Below are 19,493 nucleotides of genomic sequence, written 5' to 3' on the forward strand. Positions count from 1 at the left end.
CCATATTACCTTGTGCTTAATTTTTTTTATCAAATAAATAGGGATAATAAAATTCGAATACCATGTTAAATAACCAATTCAACCCAATAACTTAAACTGTTAGGTGAGGTCTCAAGATATGATTTATATTATTCTCTAACATATTACAATTCTCTTTGGTTGTTTATAACATAGTTTTGAAACCCGTCCTGGCCCGACGGGTTGACCCGGGACTCGACCGATCTGGGACTGGAACCTGGCCGGGTTTAAAAAAATAGAGGAAGTTAAAACCCGATGTGACCCGGCAAGACCCAGTCAAACACCCGGTTGCAACTCGTTGACTTTTGTTTTTTGTTTTTTACTAAAAGGACGTCGTTTTTATTTTTTGAAAAAATCAAAATTGACCTGGGCGACCCGGTGACCCGGGCCTTGGGCAGAGTCGACCACCGGGCCGGGTTTAAAAACTTTGGTTTATATAATAGTAAAAACATCATAAACAAAGCTAAAAGAGTTCTAAATTAAATACAAAAGAAATAAGTTTTAATTTATACAATTGGATATGTGTGTTCACAATCAGTTTAGAAATTTGTTGAGATAGACTTCACATCAAGTTGGAGACCTTGATTTTGTGTTATCAGTATAGAAATTTGTTGAGACATTAATTAACGCTAGCAGCAGAAGCCATCATCTTTAAACCTATCATGTCCGTACATACGAGATTTCACAGATATAAATATAAAAATGAAGTTGTTTTGGTTTATGTAAGTACGTATGCATCCTTCTTTCAATTTTAATGGCAAGAGTATCTCCGAATAGACTTCTATACTTTAAGAATAAATCCTTCTATGAATGGAGTTTAAGTATGATATCCAAATGATTAAGGATTAAGTAATTATTATTGCTTCTTGAGACTAATGCCTAAAAGCAAATTTTATTGGAATTATATTGTGAAAGGCTATGAAGAGACAGTAGATATGTCTTTCCATTGTTCTTACAGTCACAATATTTTATTCTCTAAGAACTTATCGTCTTCTCCATCAGAGCTGAGCATGATTGATATCGTAAGCATCAGAATCATCAAGCTTCAGCTTAACTAGTTCGCTGATATCATATGGATAAGCGTCCTTTGGTGACTGACGTTTATATGCTCTTTTTCCAAAGGCCCAAGCTTTAGCTTCAGTAAAATGGGCTCCATCCCAGTACACATAGTCACTCCTGTTGCTACATGGGAAGGAGAGAGATTTACATGGGACTGAACCAGGTTCTACCTCGCAACAGCTCTTACGGGTTTGTGTAAAACCTGCAAGCAAGAAAAAATAACATGGGCATCAGAGGCGTAACAAAAAAGTCGCCTTCAACCGTGAGAGAAAGAGAGCAAGGGAGGGAGGGGATTCGTACCTGTATTCGTCTGATCATCAGAATCAATTTCGTAAGAGTTTATGTAGGTAAACACAGCATCAGTATGCCTATCATTAAGTTTTCTGAGCAGTTCTTGAAGCTTGTCGTTGAAAATTTGAACATAATCATTGAGCTTGTAAGCACATGTAGATGCATCTAGTTCATTGGGATTTTTTTGTATGTTGGACGGCATACATCCTACCCGAATAAGTCCGAACACAGCTATCTTTCTTGCTCCTGAGCAATACAATTTCTGGCAGCAAGGGAAAAAAAAGGGAATGAAGTGGGGGTCTTTGTTAGTTTCCAATCACGTCAAACATTAATTGCTGTTTTACAAGAGACATTAAGTAGGGCTGGCTGACCTCCAGCTGAGTTTCATAAGTTTCAATGAGAAGTTGAGCATATTCTTCAGGAGTATATAGCTTGCTGCTATTGTAGTCGTCCAAGAAATAATTGTTGAGGTAGTCGTTATGACCCATATCAGACACATAGATGCATTGGCTTAAGTACTTCCTAGCAACTTCCTCGCTTCCCAAGATCTTGGCAATTCGTGAAACCGTGATATTGTGATTATATAACTGAATATTCATGGTATATAGTTCTCCCTTCACATACACAAAAGAATCATATGAATAGTTAGCGTTGCCAAAGCATACAAGATTCATAGTACTGAATAGTATAAGGTTTTAGTTATGAGAGGCATATGATCAACAATCACCGTAAGATAGCCAGTTAAATCAAGGATGCCAGCTCCATTCGATCCATAATTTACACCATCTAGAAAATCGGAGCAACTTCCGACACCAAAGTCCGAAATGTAACTGTCGAAACCTAATTGTTCAGCTGAAACAAAAAATAATAATAATTAAGATCTTCATAATAGAGTATAAAAACAATAACAATGATCACAGCTATCTAATTGTAATTTAATAAAACGGTCACAACTATCTTTTATTTTCCATTAAAGAAAACTAAAACACTATATTTAATTTGTAATATAAGGGAGGAGAGCAAACTGCAGACCAATGGTGTCAGCTATGTTGAGACCGTTGCTGCACCTTCCTGAAGCCCCAGTATCAAAGTCAATCCCATAAGGAAGGTAATTAACTTTAGCTGGAGTGCTAAGGTAGTTATTGTTTCCGTTATCAAAGAGGGAATCTCCAAAGACGAAGTAGCAAGGAACTTGAGGTATGGCCTTTCCAGAAGTCCAGTGTTGCCAGTTTGACACCAGCAACACCACAGACAACACCCACAATACCTTAACCCCACTTTCCATTGACAAATAAAACGAAAGAAGGAAACAAAAACAGTAAATATAGAAAGAAGGAAGAAGTGCGCTAGCTAGGGAAGAGTGCTTTGAAGTAGAACGAACCAGGCCCTATTTATAGAGTGGAGATCTAGCTATCAGCTTGTAAATGTGTTGTTCTATTGTAAGCCACGTGTTTTTTTCAATCTAATTAGTTTACAATGCCTTATAGATCTGATTTTTTAATTCAACGTAACAGTAAGTATCCTTGAATCTTGTCACTTATAGTATTTCCTCCTAATAGTTAGAATTGTGTGGTTTCTTAGGAGTTTGCTTTCTGCTCCTTCTAACATCAATTATCTCATACATTTCATACATTCTCTTGATATCAAATCAGTAATTGTTTCTTTCCTAGTAGGCATATTAGCCTTTTTTTAGCTTTCTAATGCAATAATTTTGAACGATTTTTCTTTTCGAGTTCTATGATCAATATAAGTTGTTGTTGTTTCACTTTTTCAAACTTCTCTTCAAAATCGAAGTCAGTAATTGAATAGGCAATTACACTTTCTTCAAATAGCCAACTAGGTATATCCTTTCAAGTGGTTTTTTATGTTTGTTTATTTTTTAAAAATATTTTTATATCGAGTAATATCATCTAAAATGATGTAAATTATATCTGAATACTTAAGATTTCAATGTATCACTTTCATAATTAACTTAATACTTAGTTATAACTATAGTGCACTTTGTTCACCAAGTCTTAAAACGAAGACCATAGCTTCTATGCACTCCTCAAGATCTTGGACATCCTAGCCAAGCTAGTCAACGTTATTTCTGGTTTTGTTTTATAAAAAGGCTCATGAAAATAGCCTTGCATCTCTTCCCGCTTATTGTATAGTTAGATAAGTGGGCAAAACAATATACATAGTATACATAAAAGCAATTTTTAGGAAATATAACTTGTAGTTTGTTCCATGTTTCATACACCATGCATATTGCTAGCACCATCATATCATTAACCTTGTATATTGAGAATATACAAGTTATATCAAGCGAGCACATCGAATTTTTTTTGTTTATGTTGGTTTAAATACCATATTTGTTAATATGATATTTTGGATGATGGTTTCACAATAGTTTTTGAAGAGAATTAGCATTCAATTTGCAACTGATTTTTAACATGAGTTATAAATAAATCAGTTCAACTAAAGTTCAAATTTGTTAGTTGCTAAAATCTAATATCTATTAGAAGTTTAGTTTTTATTATTGTTGTGTGCAGATCCTGAGTGTCCTTTTGATTAACCAAGCAAGCAAGGAATGAGATTTATTATATAATTAAAGTGCAGATTGAATTCAACAGAACCATATGACATTCAATTCCAGCTTCTTTTAAATTAATAAGTCATAATATAATGATTAAGTTCCTATATTAACAATAAAAAAAGGTCAGATAGGCTTCTGGTTTAGGCCTTTATACCTTGTTTAGAACTTTTTTTTTATGGGATATTTTTTAATTATGCTTACCCTTTTATACAAAAAAAATTATAAAAAACATGATAAAAAATTGAAAAAACAAAATAGTGGTTTTGTATGTGCATATGACCGCATCCTAAATAAGAATGTTTGTACCCAGGAGGTCCTGGCGGAGCGGTTAGGCGCGCTCTCGTCGCTTACGAGGTCTGGGGTTCAACCCCTCTCTTCGTCTGCAGCCGGTCTCTTGAGGAGCCCTTGCCACCCGGGGCGGAGATTAGCCTGGGCGAAGCCTGGAATACCCTGGTTCACAAAAAAAAAAAAAAAGAATGTTTGTGCATTTTTAACAAAAAAATAAAAATAAAAAAATGATTTTTTATATATTTTAAAAATATCAAAAATAGATTTGTGTTCTCTTGTATTTGTGGATTTGCCATAATCATTACTGGATTTACTAACAAAATTATTACGGGTAAAGTTTTTTATTTGACATGATAACTTATTCGATAAATCAGCCAATAATTATATTATCAATGAAATAAAAATTATCAATGATATGTTTTTTTTTTATGATAATTTTTATTTGGTATTTTAACAATAATTGTACGACGGATAGATATTCAGGCTTTGAAAACCAACAAATCAAGCTTTAAATCTATCAGTATATTAATTAATTGTATATTATCCTTATATTAGAGCTACGACGTCATGCTACACTGGATCACCCATCCAAAATCATAATTGAAAAATAATACTCACACACACACACACATGTAGGCGTTCAAATACAAAGGAAAAATGGCTATGGAATGTAATATTATTATTATTATTTTTTAAGAGAATTTTTATTCATCAGCTGTGTACGCATAATTATAAGTGGCGTTTATCAATCGCATATTGTTTGTAAAATCAAATCCTAAAAACAATTTTAACACGACACGAAAAATACAAAATAAACTTGTATCGTAAAAACAGATCGTAAAATTATAAGAAATTTTAAAATATATAAAAAAAATTTCATGGTTCAAATAAAAATTCATACATAGTTTAAACACTTTAAAATACATGTTTCAAATAAAAATTTATATATAAATATATAATTTAAATAAAAATGATAGAATAGCTTAAATTTTATGTCAAATTAATAAGTTGTCGCGATTGAGAAAAAAATAAAAATAATAGAAGGGGTAAGTTGCCAAACATGTTAAATCAAGATAGAAAAGACATGAAAAATGACAAGAGCCGTCTAGCTTACACAAACATTAATCTAAAATAACAAGGAGACATTAACAGTGAAAAGTACATACTGTTTCGTTGTTTCTCGTGCTGCACATATACTGCACCAAATGCCAATAGTCGGCCAACACTTGTAATAGCAATTATAATTTTATATTTTACGGGTAAAATCGTTAAATCAGTTGTAAAATCATAATTTTACATGATTTTACATGATTTTAATAATTTTACCCGGTATTATCTATTTTCGAGTTTTATGAATGATTTAACATGTAAAGCTTATATTGATTCGCAAAATCGTATAATTTTATGAGTTAAATCGCAATTTTAACAATTCTAATCTTTATATTTTAGAATATTCGCTTATTAAAATATCTTGGAACGAACTTATCACCTGGAAACGAAAATTGAGGTTGACAAACTTGGCAATTACTGCTATTTTAACATCTTCAGGCCTGTCTTGTATCCAATGTCGTTTACCAGAGCATCAACTCCACCTAAATAAGAGGGCACATGCAGCATTTGCGCGGTTCAGCTTTTCTCAAACCTTATTTTTCACCTTTGTCACTGCTTCATTGCTCTTCTTGTTACGCTACGATCACAACCAAAATCATAATTCGAAAAAAATAAAAATATAAAATATAAAGCGATCAATACAAAGGAGAAAGGGCCATGGAATTTGAGTTTTTTATTATTATTTCTTTAGAGAAATTTTATTCATTGTCTGTATGCGCATAATCATAAGTGGCGTTTATCAATCACTTATTGGTGTTGGGGCCCACATGAAACAAAATCATGTAGGTAGGTTACCCGTAAAAATAGATTGGTGTGAATATATGTGGATAAGTTATCCTTGAAAATAAATCACTTTAAGGGAATATTTATTACTACTTAATTTTTTATACATGATTTTTTATACATGTTTTTGATAAATTTTCAGAAAAAAAACTAAAAATAACAAAAAACAACAAAAATTATAAAAAATTATATTTTTGATATATTTGCATCGTTTTTAGTATTTTTTAATATTAATTTTAAAAAAATTAATTTTTTAAAGATATTTTAAACGTGTTTAATTTTTATCGTATTAATTTTATAATTATAAATTATTTTTATTGAGTTGACGTTAATATTATTTGTTTTTAAAATAAATACAAAATATAAAAAATAAAAAAAATGGAAGGAAGAATGTAATTGTAGGCTTGTAGCCTAGCCACACTTTTTTTTTTTTTTAAATAACAGTCTACAGTGGGGAAAAAAAGAGAGGATAGAGGCATGGGCTATTGGCGCAGAAATGGCGAAAAAAAAAATAACCCTGCATCTATCTCTAGGGACGGCTGCCGCCTCCCTCCCTTGAGGCCAAAGACAAACCAGAGCTGCCACACCAACACCCATCGTCCCTCTCATCTCTCAGCCCCCACAGACTAACCTCCCCTGCACACCGGGTTCCACAAATCCACGGTCTCCCTCTCTCGGCTCTCCCAGAACCAGAGGCCGGCCGTGGCCCCCTTGCCCTCTGTCAAAAACACAGCAGCCGCCGCCCTCCTCTTCCTCTGCTTTTCTTCCCCAAAACCGTTCCCCAGCGCCATTTTCCCCTCTCGCCAGCCAAAGCTTTCCCTTTCCCTCAGCCCCAAAACAAACCAAAACCGGCCATTTCCAGTTTCTGGTCCCATAGCCGGCCGTCAACACAAACTCCCAGTCTCTCCCAGCAGCCGTCCCCAGCTCTTCCCCACACACGCCTGGACACGCCAGACCTCCCTACTCTCAGCCAACGTGAACAGCCGCCTCCAGCGTTCCCTCTCTCCAGATCTCGCCAACCAGCAGTAGCAGCAAAGACGCGACAGAAACCCATTCGCCAGCAGCACCTCCTTACCGCCAGCGACCTGAAGCAGAGGAGAAGAAGGCGAAATAAAAAAAGATCTGCAGTGAAACAGATCTGAAAAAAAAGAAAGAAGACCGAGAACAGATCATTGCTTGTTGCGTTCGTTTTGGTTTTTACCCTTTTGCGGGCAACGGCGGTCCTCACAGTCAGCAGGGAAGGGAAGAAGAAAGCATGACAGATCCACCCGTTTCCGGGCATTACCAGCGGCGGCGCGTGAACCCACTCGCCGCCAGTTGCGATGGCGCGTGGAAAAGACGCGCCGCCACTGTTCAGCCGACCCAAAGGCTTCACCGCACTGTTCCTGTTGACTTGGGGCTTCTGGCACTGTTCATGATTTTAGTTTGGGGCCTTTTTTGGTAAATTTAAATTGTTTAGTGTGTTGTTCGGATTGTGTTGAAAATTGATTATTTTGTAATATCTAGTCTGAGAATATTACAGTAAAAAAAAAAGAAAAAAAAAAGGGTGATCTGTGTTTTTTTTTAATGTATGTTTTGTAAATGTTAAAAATCAAAAAGAAAAAAAAATTAATGATTTAATTTGTATATGGTCATGGATACGAAGAATAAATAAAATTATGTTATATTTCTTGTAAAAATATAAGAATATGTTTATTAAAGTTTTAAGAATTTAATTAACATTTTAATTTTTTAAATTATATTAAATCTGGAAGCAGTAAAGAATGTTAGGGGTGTTAATATTTTTTCAAGCTACAATTAGTTTTTTATCTTAAAATTTTTAAGAATAATCAATATACTTGAGTTTCCTTTAATTAAATATTAAGTGATGATTTTCAAATCAAGCCAACGAGTAAAAATTGCCATTGACGCCACGCGAGGCACGACTGACAGTAAGAAAACTTCTTTCTTTTGCTGCTTTATCTACACAACATCCTATGCAAACAAATGACAGTCTAAAACCAAGGAGTCTTTGCAAAAGTCTTAGCATAATGACATAACTCGATGAATACCAGCACATAAATCGACGGGAGCAACCTAAAATCCTAGATCAAAGCTAGCAGCACACAAACAACCAAGTGGTCACCAGCTGATCACCTAACAACAATCGGAACACCCTTAAGAATTCAAAACCTGACGGCACACTTCACTGACAACTAAATAAAAAAAGAGCAAGACTAGAAATAACACACCACAATTAAAAGAGAAAGCGAAGAGCAACATGGATTGTTCTACAAAGCTGCCCTGCACAAGCTGGATAGTTAAAGGAAAATACAAACTAAAAAGGGTAGTTTTATTAAAATCTAAAATATGATACACGTAGCTATGTTTATTCAGCCTAGTATCTAGTTTCTTTTCATTTTCTATCATTTTTTAAAATTGTGTTTTTTTTTGCATGTAATCATGCTGGTCATCAAAGGAAGACATAAAATAGTTAACCAAACTATGAAATGTTATAAAAATTCCTTTGTGTTATTATTTTTTCGTGACATCAAAGATAACCAATCCAGGATGAAAACAACTCCAAGCCCCTGCAAGAAACACAAAATCCACACCAAAACCGTGGAAAGGTTTTGAGAAAACCACACTCACTCAGGTGGAGATTGCGTTTATTTATATAGAGAATGTATACATGTGTAGCTGGAATACTAAGAAGGAAAGAATCATAACATAAATACAATATATTACATTCATATAATTATGAGCTAAGAATCAGGAGGGGATTCTGGAGAATCCCCAACACCCCCCGCAAGCTAAGCATGGGATTAGAGCACATGCATAGCTTGGAGCGAAAGAATGTGAAGAGTGGTCTGGAAACACTCTTGGTAAAGACATCTGCAACTTGAAGAGTAGAAGGAACATGTTGAATGCGAATACGACCAGCGACCACAAGTTCTCGAAGAAAATGATAGTCAAGATCGATGTGCTTGGAGCGCTTGTGAGAGACTGGATTGGAGCTTAAAAAGATGGCACTCTTGTTATCACAGAGAAGTAGCGGTCGAGCTGGACGAGGGACGTGTAAATCACGCAGGAGATGATCTAACCATAAAACCTCGGCAGCAGTGGAAGCAAGGGCACGATACTCAGATTCACAGCTAGAACGAGATACCATAGGTTGCTTCTTGGCACTCCAGGAGACAAGGTTGTCACCGAGATAGATGGAGTAACCAGAAATGGAGCGCCTAGTGTCAGGGCATCCAACCCACTCAACATCAGAGTAAGCAATACTGGTAGCAGGAGAGGAGGCAGTGAATGAAAGGCCATAGTGAAGAGTGCCCTTGACATATCGAAGGATGCGCTTCACGACTTGAAAATGGTCATCAGTGGGAGCATGCAAGTATTGGCTAACGAAGTTTACTGAATGAGCAAGATCAGGATGAGTGATGATCAAGTATTGCAGAGCACCAACAAGAGAACGGTACAGAGTGATATCTGCAAACGGGGAACCAACGGAGGAAAGATGTTGAGCGACAACTATAAGAGTGGATACTGGTTTGCAATCAAGGAGTTGAGCCCGTGTAAGAATGTCGCGAGCATACTTGGTCTGACTGAGAAATAGTCCAGTTGAGGTAGAGGTGGCTTTAAGACCAAGAAAATAGCTGAGAGAACCTAAGTCCTTGGTGGCGAATTCTAAGTGAAGCTGTCGAATGAAGCTGCTAAGAAGAGAGTTATTGTTGCCAGTGAGGATAATATCATCAACATAGAGTAAAAGATAAATGATTTGCTGCTGACGATGCAGAACAAATAAGGAGGTATTAGCACAGCTGCAGGTAAAACCAAGTTTCAAAAGAAATGAGCTGAATCGTTGAAACCAAGCACGGGGAGCCTGTTTTAGGCCATAAAGAGCCTTCTTCAGTTTGCAAACATGCTGAGGAAAGTGAGGATCAACATATCCAGGAGGCTGCTCCATATAAACATGTTCCTGCAAAATACCATGAAGAAAAACATTTTTAACATCAAGTTGACGAAGAGGCCAACCATGAGTGATTGCTAGTGACAGCACTACATGAACAGTGGAAGCTTTGACTACTGGACTAAAGGTGTCAGTGTAGTCAAGACCAGGGAGTTGAGTGTATCCTTTAGCAACAAGACGGGCCTTGAGTCGGTCAATAGATCCGTCAGACTGATACTTCATGCGAAAAACCCATTTGGAACCCACAATGTTTGTTTTGGGAGGTCGAGGAACAAAATCCCAAGTGCAATTTTTACGGAGAGCGTTGAGTTCTTCATCCATAGCAGCGAGCCATGCAGGGTTTTTTGCAGCAGTCTTGAATCCACGGGGCTCAGATGTAGTGAGGAGGGCATGTAAGAGACCCGAGACATGTTGACTCAGATAAGTGGGGTAACGTGGCCGAAAAATGCCTGCTTTAGCTTGAGTGACCATCGGGTGAGAGGATGAAGCAGCAGACTGATCATGATGATGAGCTGGAGCTTCAGAATGCAATGGAGCTTGTGTTGGAGGATCAGGGGCTTCAGAAGAAGCTGGGGTGTGCTGTGTGGAAGACATCTGATAAGTAGAAACCTGCATAGGCTCAAGTAAAGAGTCAGAACAGAGACGACATGCATGTGACCGAGACCGAGAATGAGGATTAGATAGAGGAACTGTGGACAATGGGGTGGTAGATAATGGTGGGTCATGGGCTTGCATGGGCTCACTAAAACTGGATAAATCTAAGGATGCAGGAGATTGTGCGATAGAGTTAGGTATTAAAGGGAAATTCAATTCATCAAATTTGGCATGGGGCGTGACATAGATCTTGGAGGTAAGAGGGTTTAGACAACGATAACCTTTATAAGAAGGACTGTAACCCAAGAATATACATGGAATGCTGCGTGGAGAAAATTTGTTAGCAGCATAATCACGTAAACAGGGATAGACTCTGCAACCAAAAGGATGAAAATTGATGTAAAGAGGAGCTTTACCATGTAGAATCTCAAAGGGAGAAAGACCTCCAAGAAGTTGGGTAGGCAACCGATTGATGATACAAGTCGCTGTACTAAAAGCGTCAACCCAATAATAAGTGGGTACTCGTGAATGAAATAAGAGTGCAAGACCCATTTCAGTCACATGGCGATGCGTGCGCTCAGCGCGTCCATTTTGAGAAGGAGTGTAGGGGCAAGACTTTTGGTGTTGAATACCGGAGGAGTGGAGCTGAGATTGAAAACAATTACTACAAAACTCAGCACCACCATCACTCTGAGAAATTTTAATTTTGCAAGAATATTGATTTTCCACAAAGATCTGATATTGAAGAAAAATATCAATAAAATAAGATTTAAATTTCATGGGGTAGAGCCATGTAAAGCGAGAGTGATCATCGATAAATATCACGTAATATGCAAAACTCATTTTTGATTTAATAGGAGCTGGGCCCCTGATGTCACAGTGAATAAGACCTAAAATAGAGTTGGATCGAGTATTATTAGTAGAAAACGGAAGCTTATGACTTTTTGCAATTTGACATGTAGCACAAATAACAGGATTAGGCAAAATAAAAGTAAGGGATAAATGTCCTTTTTTATTCAATAAAGAAATAATAGAGTGGTTAACATGACCAAGACGCGCATGCCATAGATCATACGACGCTGTAAGGACAGATTTATTTAGGACAGAAATGAAAGCAGTATTGCCTCGCTTTAGTATGTAAAGACTGTCATCACATATTCCGATTGCCACCACTGTTCTTGTGATCTTGTTCTGAATAATAAAAGAAGAGTCATTAAATGTGACCAGGAGAGGAAAGTCTTTAGTCACTTTACTAATGGACAAGAGATTTTTTGTGTGAGATGTGGTACCAATAAAACATCAAGCAATTTTAAATTTGGAGAGGGTTGAGAGGTACCTGTATGGGTGATGGGAAGAGGAGCCCCATTTCCCACAATAACCTTATCCTTACCAAAATATTGCTCGGAGGTGGTCAGTGCAGTCGAATCTGGCGTCATGTGAGCGGAGGCACCGATGTCAAGGTACCAATCTGAGGTGCAGCCAGGAAAGGTTTCAGCAATGTGTGCTGATGGCTCTGCACGATCATATCGATCCTGACATCGATTAGTAGTGTGGCCCTCTGTTTTGCAGATTTGGCAGTGTGGGTTATAAGAGCGACGAGATCTATTATTCCCTGAATGACCATCGAAGTTGCTAGAGGAGGGCCCATTTGTGTTGCCATGTGAGCCACCTCTGTGGTGACGATTTCCTGTGGAACGAAAATGTCCACCACGAAAGTGTCCTATGTTCATTGTGGCTGTGAACGCTGTAGAAGAGAGGGTGTGAGTTTCAAGTGATTTTTGAAATAAACCAAAACTTTCAACTAGAGGGACCAAATCATGAAATGAAGGTAGAGGTGTAAGAGCCATATGTGTGGAGGAGAAGGCAGCAAACTCAATGCCAAGAGCACGGAGAAACTAATGAGATTTGTCAACTTCATCAATTGGTCGTCCGATGGCCACTAATTGATCACAAAGGCCTTTAAATGCACAGACAAAGTCAGCAATTGAGCGGTTTCCTTTCTTCATGAGTTGAAGTTCATCCTTTAGGCGAATCTCCCAAGTTTTAGATCTATGGCTGAACACACGTTCAAGAACAACCCAGACATCCCGAGAGGTTGCAAGGCCAACAGCAGCTGCCATGGCTTCTTCTGTGAGAGATGACAACAATAGACTTAAGATCCGTTGGTCTTTGAGTTTCCATTCAAGGAATTCGGGGTTGACAGTAGAGGTACCGTCTGTGGTGGTAATTGTTTCGTTTGATTGTTAAAGAGAACCATCAATGAAACCAATGCAGCCTTGGCATTGAAGGAAAAGAATGAGCTGACTTTTCCAGAGCAAAAAATTTATGGCTGAGAGCTTAATGGTGATCATGTGAACCATGGTATTGAAGGAGAGGGGCTCTGCCATGAGGAAGAAGGGAGGAAGATTTGTTTTGGAATTTAACCTAGAAGAGCTCTGATACCATGAAAAAGTTTTGAGAAAACCACACTCACTGAGGTGGAGATTGTGTTTATTTATATAGAGAATGTATACATGTGTAGCTGGAATACTAAGAAGGAAAGAATCATAACATAAATACAATATTCCTATAATTATGAGCTAAGAATCAGGAGGGGATTCTGGAGAATCCCCAACAAACCGAACAAGGAGATGACGAGTGGGGTGTGCATTTAATGCACAATCATTGCCCACCCATTAACCAATCCAAAAAAGGTTCATTAAATCTTGCAAAGAAGCTCAATCTTATGTCAAGATAGTTGAGAATAATAGAATGACTTAGGTTGTGTCTTAGCCAACCTTTCCTATTTATATATATATATGTGGCAGTACACGGTAGTGACCATAGGGATAACAACATTGGAATAACCCTACATTAATTCCTATACATATATATATACATGCTATACATTCTATAATATGCCCCCTCAAGTTGAGGGTGGAGGATCGACCCGAAGCTTGTAATGGAAAGCAGTAAAGGAAGTAGCAGAAAGTGGCTTGGTGAAGACATTTGCAAGTTGATCCTGAGAGGGGATAAAGCGAATATGAATTTCTTTCTTCGCAACTTGGTCTCGGACAAAACGATAATCCACCTCAACATGTTTAGTACAAGCATGGAAAATAGGATTTGCAGAGAGATAGGTGGCACCAAGATTATCACACCAAATAGTAGGAGCAGAGACGGAGGGAACCTGCAAATCTGTTAACAAATATTGAAGCCAGATGACCTCAGTAGTGCCGTCTGCTAAGGCTTTACACTCAGCCTCAGTAAATGAGCGAGCAACTGTGCGTTGCTTACCTGACTTTCATGAGATCGTCGTCTGACAAAAAAAAAAAAGGTAACCACCTATAGACTTGCGATCATCAATACTACTAGTACAATCTGTATCTGTAAAACCATGTAGAGCAAAAGAGGAACCTCGAGTGATATGGAAACCATAAGATGTCGTACCTTTAAGGAAGCGTAGAATGCGTTTAACGACGACCCAATGAGAATCTGTAGAAGCATACATAAACTGATACTCTGTTAACAACAAAGTAGATATCTGGTCGGGTGAAGGCAAGGTACTAAAGAGCACCCATGATTTGAAGAAATCGTGTAGGATTAGAGAATGGATTATCCGGCAGTATAATAACTTTTGAAGGAGAAACTAGAGTATCAACGGGTTTGCAGGAAGTCATACTAGCCCGAGTGAGGATGTCAAGAATATATTTGTGCTGGCACAACATCAAACCCATACCTGTAGAGTGAACTTCAATACCCAAAAAGTAGTGAACCACGCCTAAGTCACGGAGCTTGAACTCAGAACTCAGTAACTATATTAGGCGATGAAGCATAGTAGAGTTTCTACCCGTAAGCAGAATATCATCAACATACACCAGGAAATAAAAGATATTAGTACCATCAGATAAAATAAATAGGGAGGTGTCAACCTTGGGGCAAAAAAACCAATGGAAAGCAGAAAGTCACTCAGACGAGTGTACCATACCCTCGGTACCTGTTTTAAACCATACAAGGACTTGTGCAATCTGTACACATGAGATGGAAGAGTAGAGTCAACAAAACCTGGAGGTTGTTTCAAGTAGACCTCTTCAGTAAGAACACCATTGAGAAATGCATTATAAATATCGAGCTGATGAATATTCCAATTGCGTGAAACCGCAATGAAGAAGACTAATCTGACGGTGGTCTGCTTAACAACTGGACTGAAGGTTTCAGAATAATCAATGCCTTCCTGCTGGGTAAAGCCTCTAGCAACTAGACGGGTTTTATAACGCTCAATGCTGCCATCAACACGACGTTTGATCTGATACACCCATATGTTGCCAAAAACATTAATCGAAGGATGAAAGGGAACTCGAGACCAAGTGTGATTAGAATGCAACGCCTTGATCTCATCACATATAGCATCATGCCAAACGGCATACCTGTCAGCATCAGAGAAGGCAAGAGGTTCAGAGAAAGGAGAGAGTAGTACCCGGGTGGAAGCTGTATCAGCGGCAGTAGAAGCCACCAGATTTGCTGTCTTTGGTTGCCGCAACCTAAGGACCATAGGATGGTGGCTGATTAGGGGAGGTGATGCAGGAGAAGATGGTGGCAAGGAGGTGTCTTGGTGCAGCGGATAAGAGGAGAAATCAACCACCAGATTCAGACCAGCTGAAGAGGCTGTAAGAGAATCTGCAGCAAGCAGAGAGCTAGCAGCAGCAATAGGGATGTCAATAGAGGCAGACCCTGTAGCAGCCTGGACACTGGCCAAATAAGGATAAGCAGAGGAGGAACCAGAGGGCGTCCCAACACCAGCGAGGCGTCATGCTGGAGGGTAGGGGGCCTGATTTGCAACCTGTACTTGCAGCAAAATGGTTAGATAAACATGCATGTGATGATGGGCAAGGGAAGGGTGGAGGCTGTGGTGTTTTGGTAGTGGGTGGTGGCAGAGCAGAGGTAGAGGAGGGATGGTGAGGTGTTGTATGGGTGGTGAACGATGGGGAATGGATCAGATTTGGGAGGAGGGCAATGGCAGGTTGGGTAGGGGTTGTAGTCGAAACCTTTACAATCTGTTTAGAATTATCAAACAGAAACACTTGTTCATGAAAACAGACATGACAAGAGATATAAATGCGTTGAGATGAAATGTCAAAACAACGATAACCAAGATGAGAGGAGCTGCAATAAAAAAACACACATGGAGAGGAACGAAAATTCAATTTATGATTGTTATAGGGACGCAAAAAAGGAAAGCAGAGACATCTAAAAATATGCAAAAAACTGATAATCAATAAACCGTTGAAACAAACAATCAAACGGGAATCGATTTGCAAGAACAATAGTAGGCATGCGATTTATGAGATTGATCGAAGTGTCAAAAGCATAATTCCAAAACCGAAATGGTGCTTTACATTGTCCTAGAAGAGTAAGGCCGATTTCCATAATATGTCTATAACAACGTTCTACTGTGCTATAATATAATGATTAAGTTCCTATATTAACAATAAAAAAAGTCAGATAGGCTTCTGGTTTAGGCCTTTATATCTTGTTTAGAATTTTTTTTTATGCGATATTTTTTTTATGCTTACCCTTTTATACAAAAAAAAAAAAATATAAAAAACATTATAAAAGATTGAAAAAACAAAAAAGTGGTTGTGTATGTGCATATAACCGCATCCTAAATAAGAATGTTTGTGCATTTTTAACAAAATAAAATAAAATAAATAAAATGATTTTTTATAAGTTTTAAAAATATCAAAAATAGATTTGTGTTCTCTTATATTTGTGGATTTGCCATAATCATTATTAGATTTACTAACAAAATTATTACGGGTAAAGTTTTTTTGTTTGACATTAGAACTTATTCGATAAATCAGCCCATAATTATATTATCAATGAAATAAAAATTATCAATGATATGTTTTTTTTATGATAATTTTTATTTGGTATTTTAACAATAATTGTACGACGGATAGATTCAGGCTTTGAAAACCAACAAATCAAGCTTTAAATCTATCAGTATATTAATTAATTGTATATTATCCTTATATTAGAGCTACGACGTCTTGCTACACTGGATCACCCATCCAAAATCATAAAAATGGCTATGGAATGTAATATTTTTATTATTATTTTTTAAGAGAATTTTTATTCATTGGCTGTGTACGCATAATTATAAGTGGCGTTTATCAATCACATATAGAGCGATAAGATGGCGGGGGCCACATATTAGGATCTTTATATTTTAACTTATTAAAATATCTTGAAAAGACTTGTCTAGGGGTGAACAGTAATAAGAGTTTGGGATCAAGAAATTTGCTCAATTTGTGGTCTCAGGTTCGAGTTTTGTGGTTGCTCATATGATGGCCATTGAAGACTTACATGGTCGTTAACTTCAGGGCCTGTGAAATTAGTTGAGGTGTACACAAGCTGGCCCGGACACCCACGTTAAAAAAAAATATATCTTGGAACGAACTTATCACCTGGAAACGAAAATTGAGGTTGACAAACTTGGCAATTACTGCTATTTTAACATCTTCAGGCCTGTCTTGTATCCAATGTCTTTTACCTGAGCATCAACTCCACCTAAATAAGAGGGCACATGCAGCATTTGCGCGGTTCAGCTTTTCTCAAACCTTATTTTTCACCTTTGTCACTGCTTCATTGCTCTTCTTGTTACGCTACGATCACAACCAAAATCATAATTCGAAAAAAATAAAAATATAAAATATAAAGCGATCAATACAAAGGAGAAAGGGCCATGGAATTTGAGTTTTTTATTATTATTTCTTAAGAGAAATTTTATTCATTGTCTGTATGCGCATAATCATAAGTGGCGTTTATCAATCACTTATAAGGTGTCGGGGCCCACACGAAACAAAATCTATTGGAGTATGTGTCGGTAGGCCGTTCGTAAAAGTAGATCAGTATGAATATCTGTTAAGTATAGATTATATATGTTGTAAAAAATTAATAAAAAAAGCTATGTGGATATTTTCAAAAAAAATATTTGAGATTTTAATATTTTATATGAAAAAAATAAAGAAATAATCCATGTGGATATAGACTATACATGTTGTAAAAAATTAAGTTTAAAAGATTATCTCAAAATGTTTTTTATTTCACATTGAAAAAATACTATCTTATTCTTCTAAGTTGAAATATTTAAACAATTTTTTTTATCTCACATTAAAAAAACACAACTTTTTTCTTGTGAACATAGAGTATATATACTAAAGGGTTTCAAATCCCACATTGAAAAAATAAAACATTCTTTTAGTATTTATACAATGAACGGTGAAATGAATTAGTAACCAATTGAAAAATATGAAAAAGAAAGGGTCTCTGGGTAGGCGAAAAAACACATTTGAAAAAAAAAAGGTCTCTACTGGGTTTTTGCTAGGTCACCCGAGTTCCGGGTTGACCCGACAGGTCAATCGGTTTTCTCCCGGCCAATTGCAAGCCTGAATTTTGACAAACTCGACCAACGCTATTGGGTCTTGCTGACAACAGGGCCCAACGCTACTAAGTGCTATTGGCAAGAGGGCCTAACTCTGTTGGGACTTGTTGGGCAGCAAGACCCGCTATCATTGGATCTCGCTGTGGAGCCAGACCCAGCTGGGCCCAACGCTGCTAGGCAGCAGGGCCAACATCATTGGGTCATACTTGGTAGAAGGACTCCACAGCGTTGGGTCCTGCTGGGAAGCATGACCCACTATCCTTATAATATTACCAAAAATAATATTATATTATAATATTTATGAATTGTTTTTTAATGGATTTTATTGTTAAAAAAATCTCTTATATAATACAAATATATAAAGTAAATGATGTGAATAAACAATTTATTTAGAGCTCCATCAACTTTAATATGATAATATTAGAATTAGAATTTTTTATTTTATTTTAAAGAGTTCATTGCGATTATATGTGAGACATATATTAAGAATATGCACGTATAATTTTTTTTTTGCCACTATTTAACTATTTTTTAAATATTTATAAAGTTTGTTAAAATATATAAATCATTTAGTCTAATCTAAAAAAATCAAAGATAACACACTACAATTACCAAGATTTTTTTTTTTAAATATTACTAAATGAATTCCCCTTTTATGTCTATTAAATATAACATAATCCTTCAATTTCAATAGGGGGGACAACTTTTCTCTTTTGTTTTCCCTTATTTCTTTAGTTTTTTTTATTGACATAGATTATGCATACACTACATTTGCCATCATTATTAATGTGCTAACATTTTTGAAACGCAAAAACAAACATGTTTTAATAAGAAAATTCAACGCAACCTCAAATAAACAAAATAATTATCATCACCCAACTTTTGTACAATATAAAAAAAGTCTCGTCAATTTTTTTTACTGCATGGAAAAAAATTACATAAGAGAAAAAGAAAAAAAATTCAAGAGGAAAAAAAAATAAAAATCTTAATTTGAAGTAAACAAAAATAAAAAAAATTTAAATTTTTTTTAAAAGCAGTTTTGACAGGCAAAAACAAACATGCTTTAATAAGGAAATTCAACCCAACCTCAAATAAAAAAAAATATCACCACTTAATTTTTGTACAATATAAAAAAATTCCCATCAATTATTTCTCTCTTTACCGTATGAAAAAATATAAGAGAAAAGAAAAAAAAAGTCTTGGGTCCTTCTGGGGGCAGGACCCAATGCTGATGGGTCCTGCGTGGGGCATGACCCAAAACCATCTGATGGGTCCTGCGACGATAATGGGTCCAGCAGGACCCAACACCATTGGGTCTTGCGGCAACAACCCGTTTTGACTTACAAACAGCAAAGACAATGCCCCCACAGGCGCTATAGTGTCGTCTACAATGCAAA

The 19,493-nt window shown here is 36.8% G+C and overlaps 1 protein-coding gene and 1 long non-coding RNA gene across 2 annotated transcripts in view; one reads left to right on the forward strand and one right to left on the reverse strand.

The window, feature by feature from the left end:
- Positions 1-891: 891 nt before the first annotated feature.
- LOC7461571 (GDSL esterase/lipase At1g29660) overlaps positions 892-19,493 on the reverse strand; it is a 35,331-nt gene continuing 16,729 nt past the window's right edge. The window contains exons 2-6 of the mRNA XM_002324996.4: positions 2,401-2,565; positions 2,096-2,220; positions 1,740-1,982; positions 1,378-1,630; positions 892-1,279 (exon numbers count right to left, since the gene is read on the reverse strand). Coding sequence (XP_002325032.2) covers positions 1,017-1,279; positions 1,378-1,630; positions 1,740-1,982; positions 2,096-2,220; positions 2,401-2,565 — 1,049 coding nt within the window. The 3' untranslated portion in view covers positions 892-1,016. The remainder of the gene's footprint in view (positions 1,280-1,377; positions 1,631-1,739; positions 1,983-2,095; positions 2,221-2,400; positions 2,566-19,493) is intronic.
- The window catches only part of LOC127904726 (uncharacterized), a 33,957-nt gene continuing 16,880 nt past the window's right edge, over positions 2,417-19,493 (forward strand). The window contains exon 1 of the long non-coding RNA XR_008058126.1: positions 2,417-2,565. This is a non-coding gene — a long non-coding RNA (uncharacterized LOC127904726). The remainder of the gene's footprint in view (positions 2,566-19,493) is intronic.

Source organism: Populus trichocarpa, chromosome 18 (assembly GCF_000002775.5).
Source record: "Populus trichocarpa isolate Nisqually-1 chromosome 18, P.trichocarpa_v4.1, whole genome shotgun sequence".
In the NCBI taxonomy this organism is placed as follows: Eukaryota; Viridiplantae; Streptophyta; class Magnoliopsida; order Malpighiales; family Salicaceae; genus Populus; species Populus trichocarpa.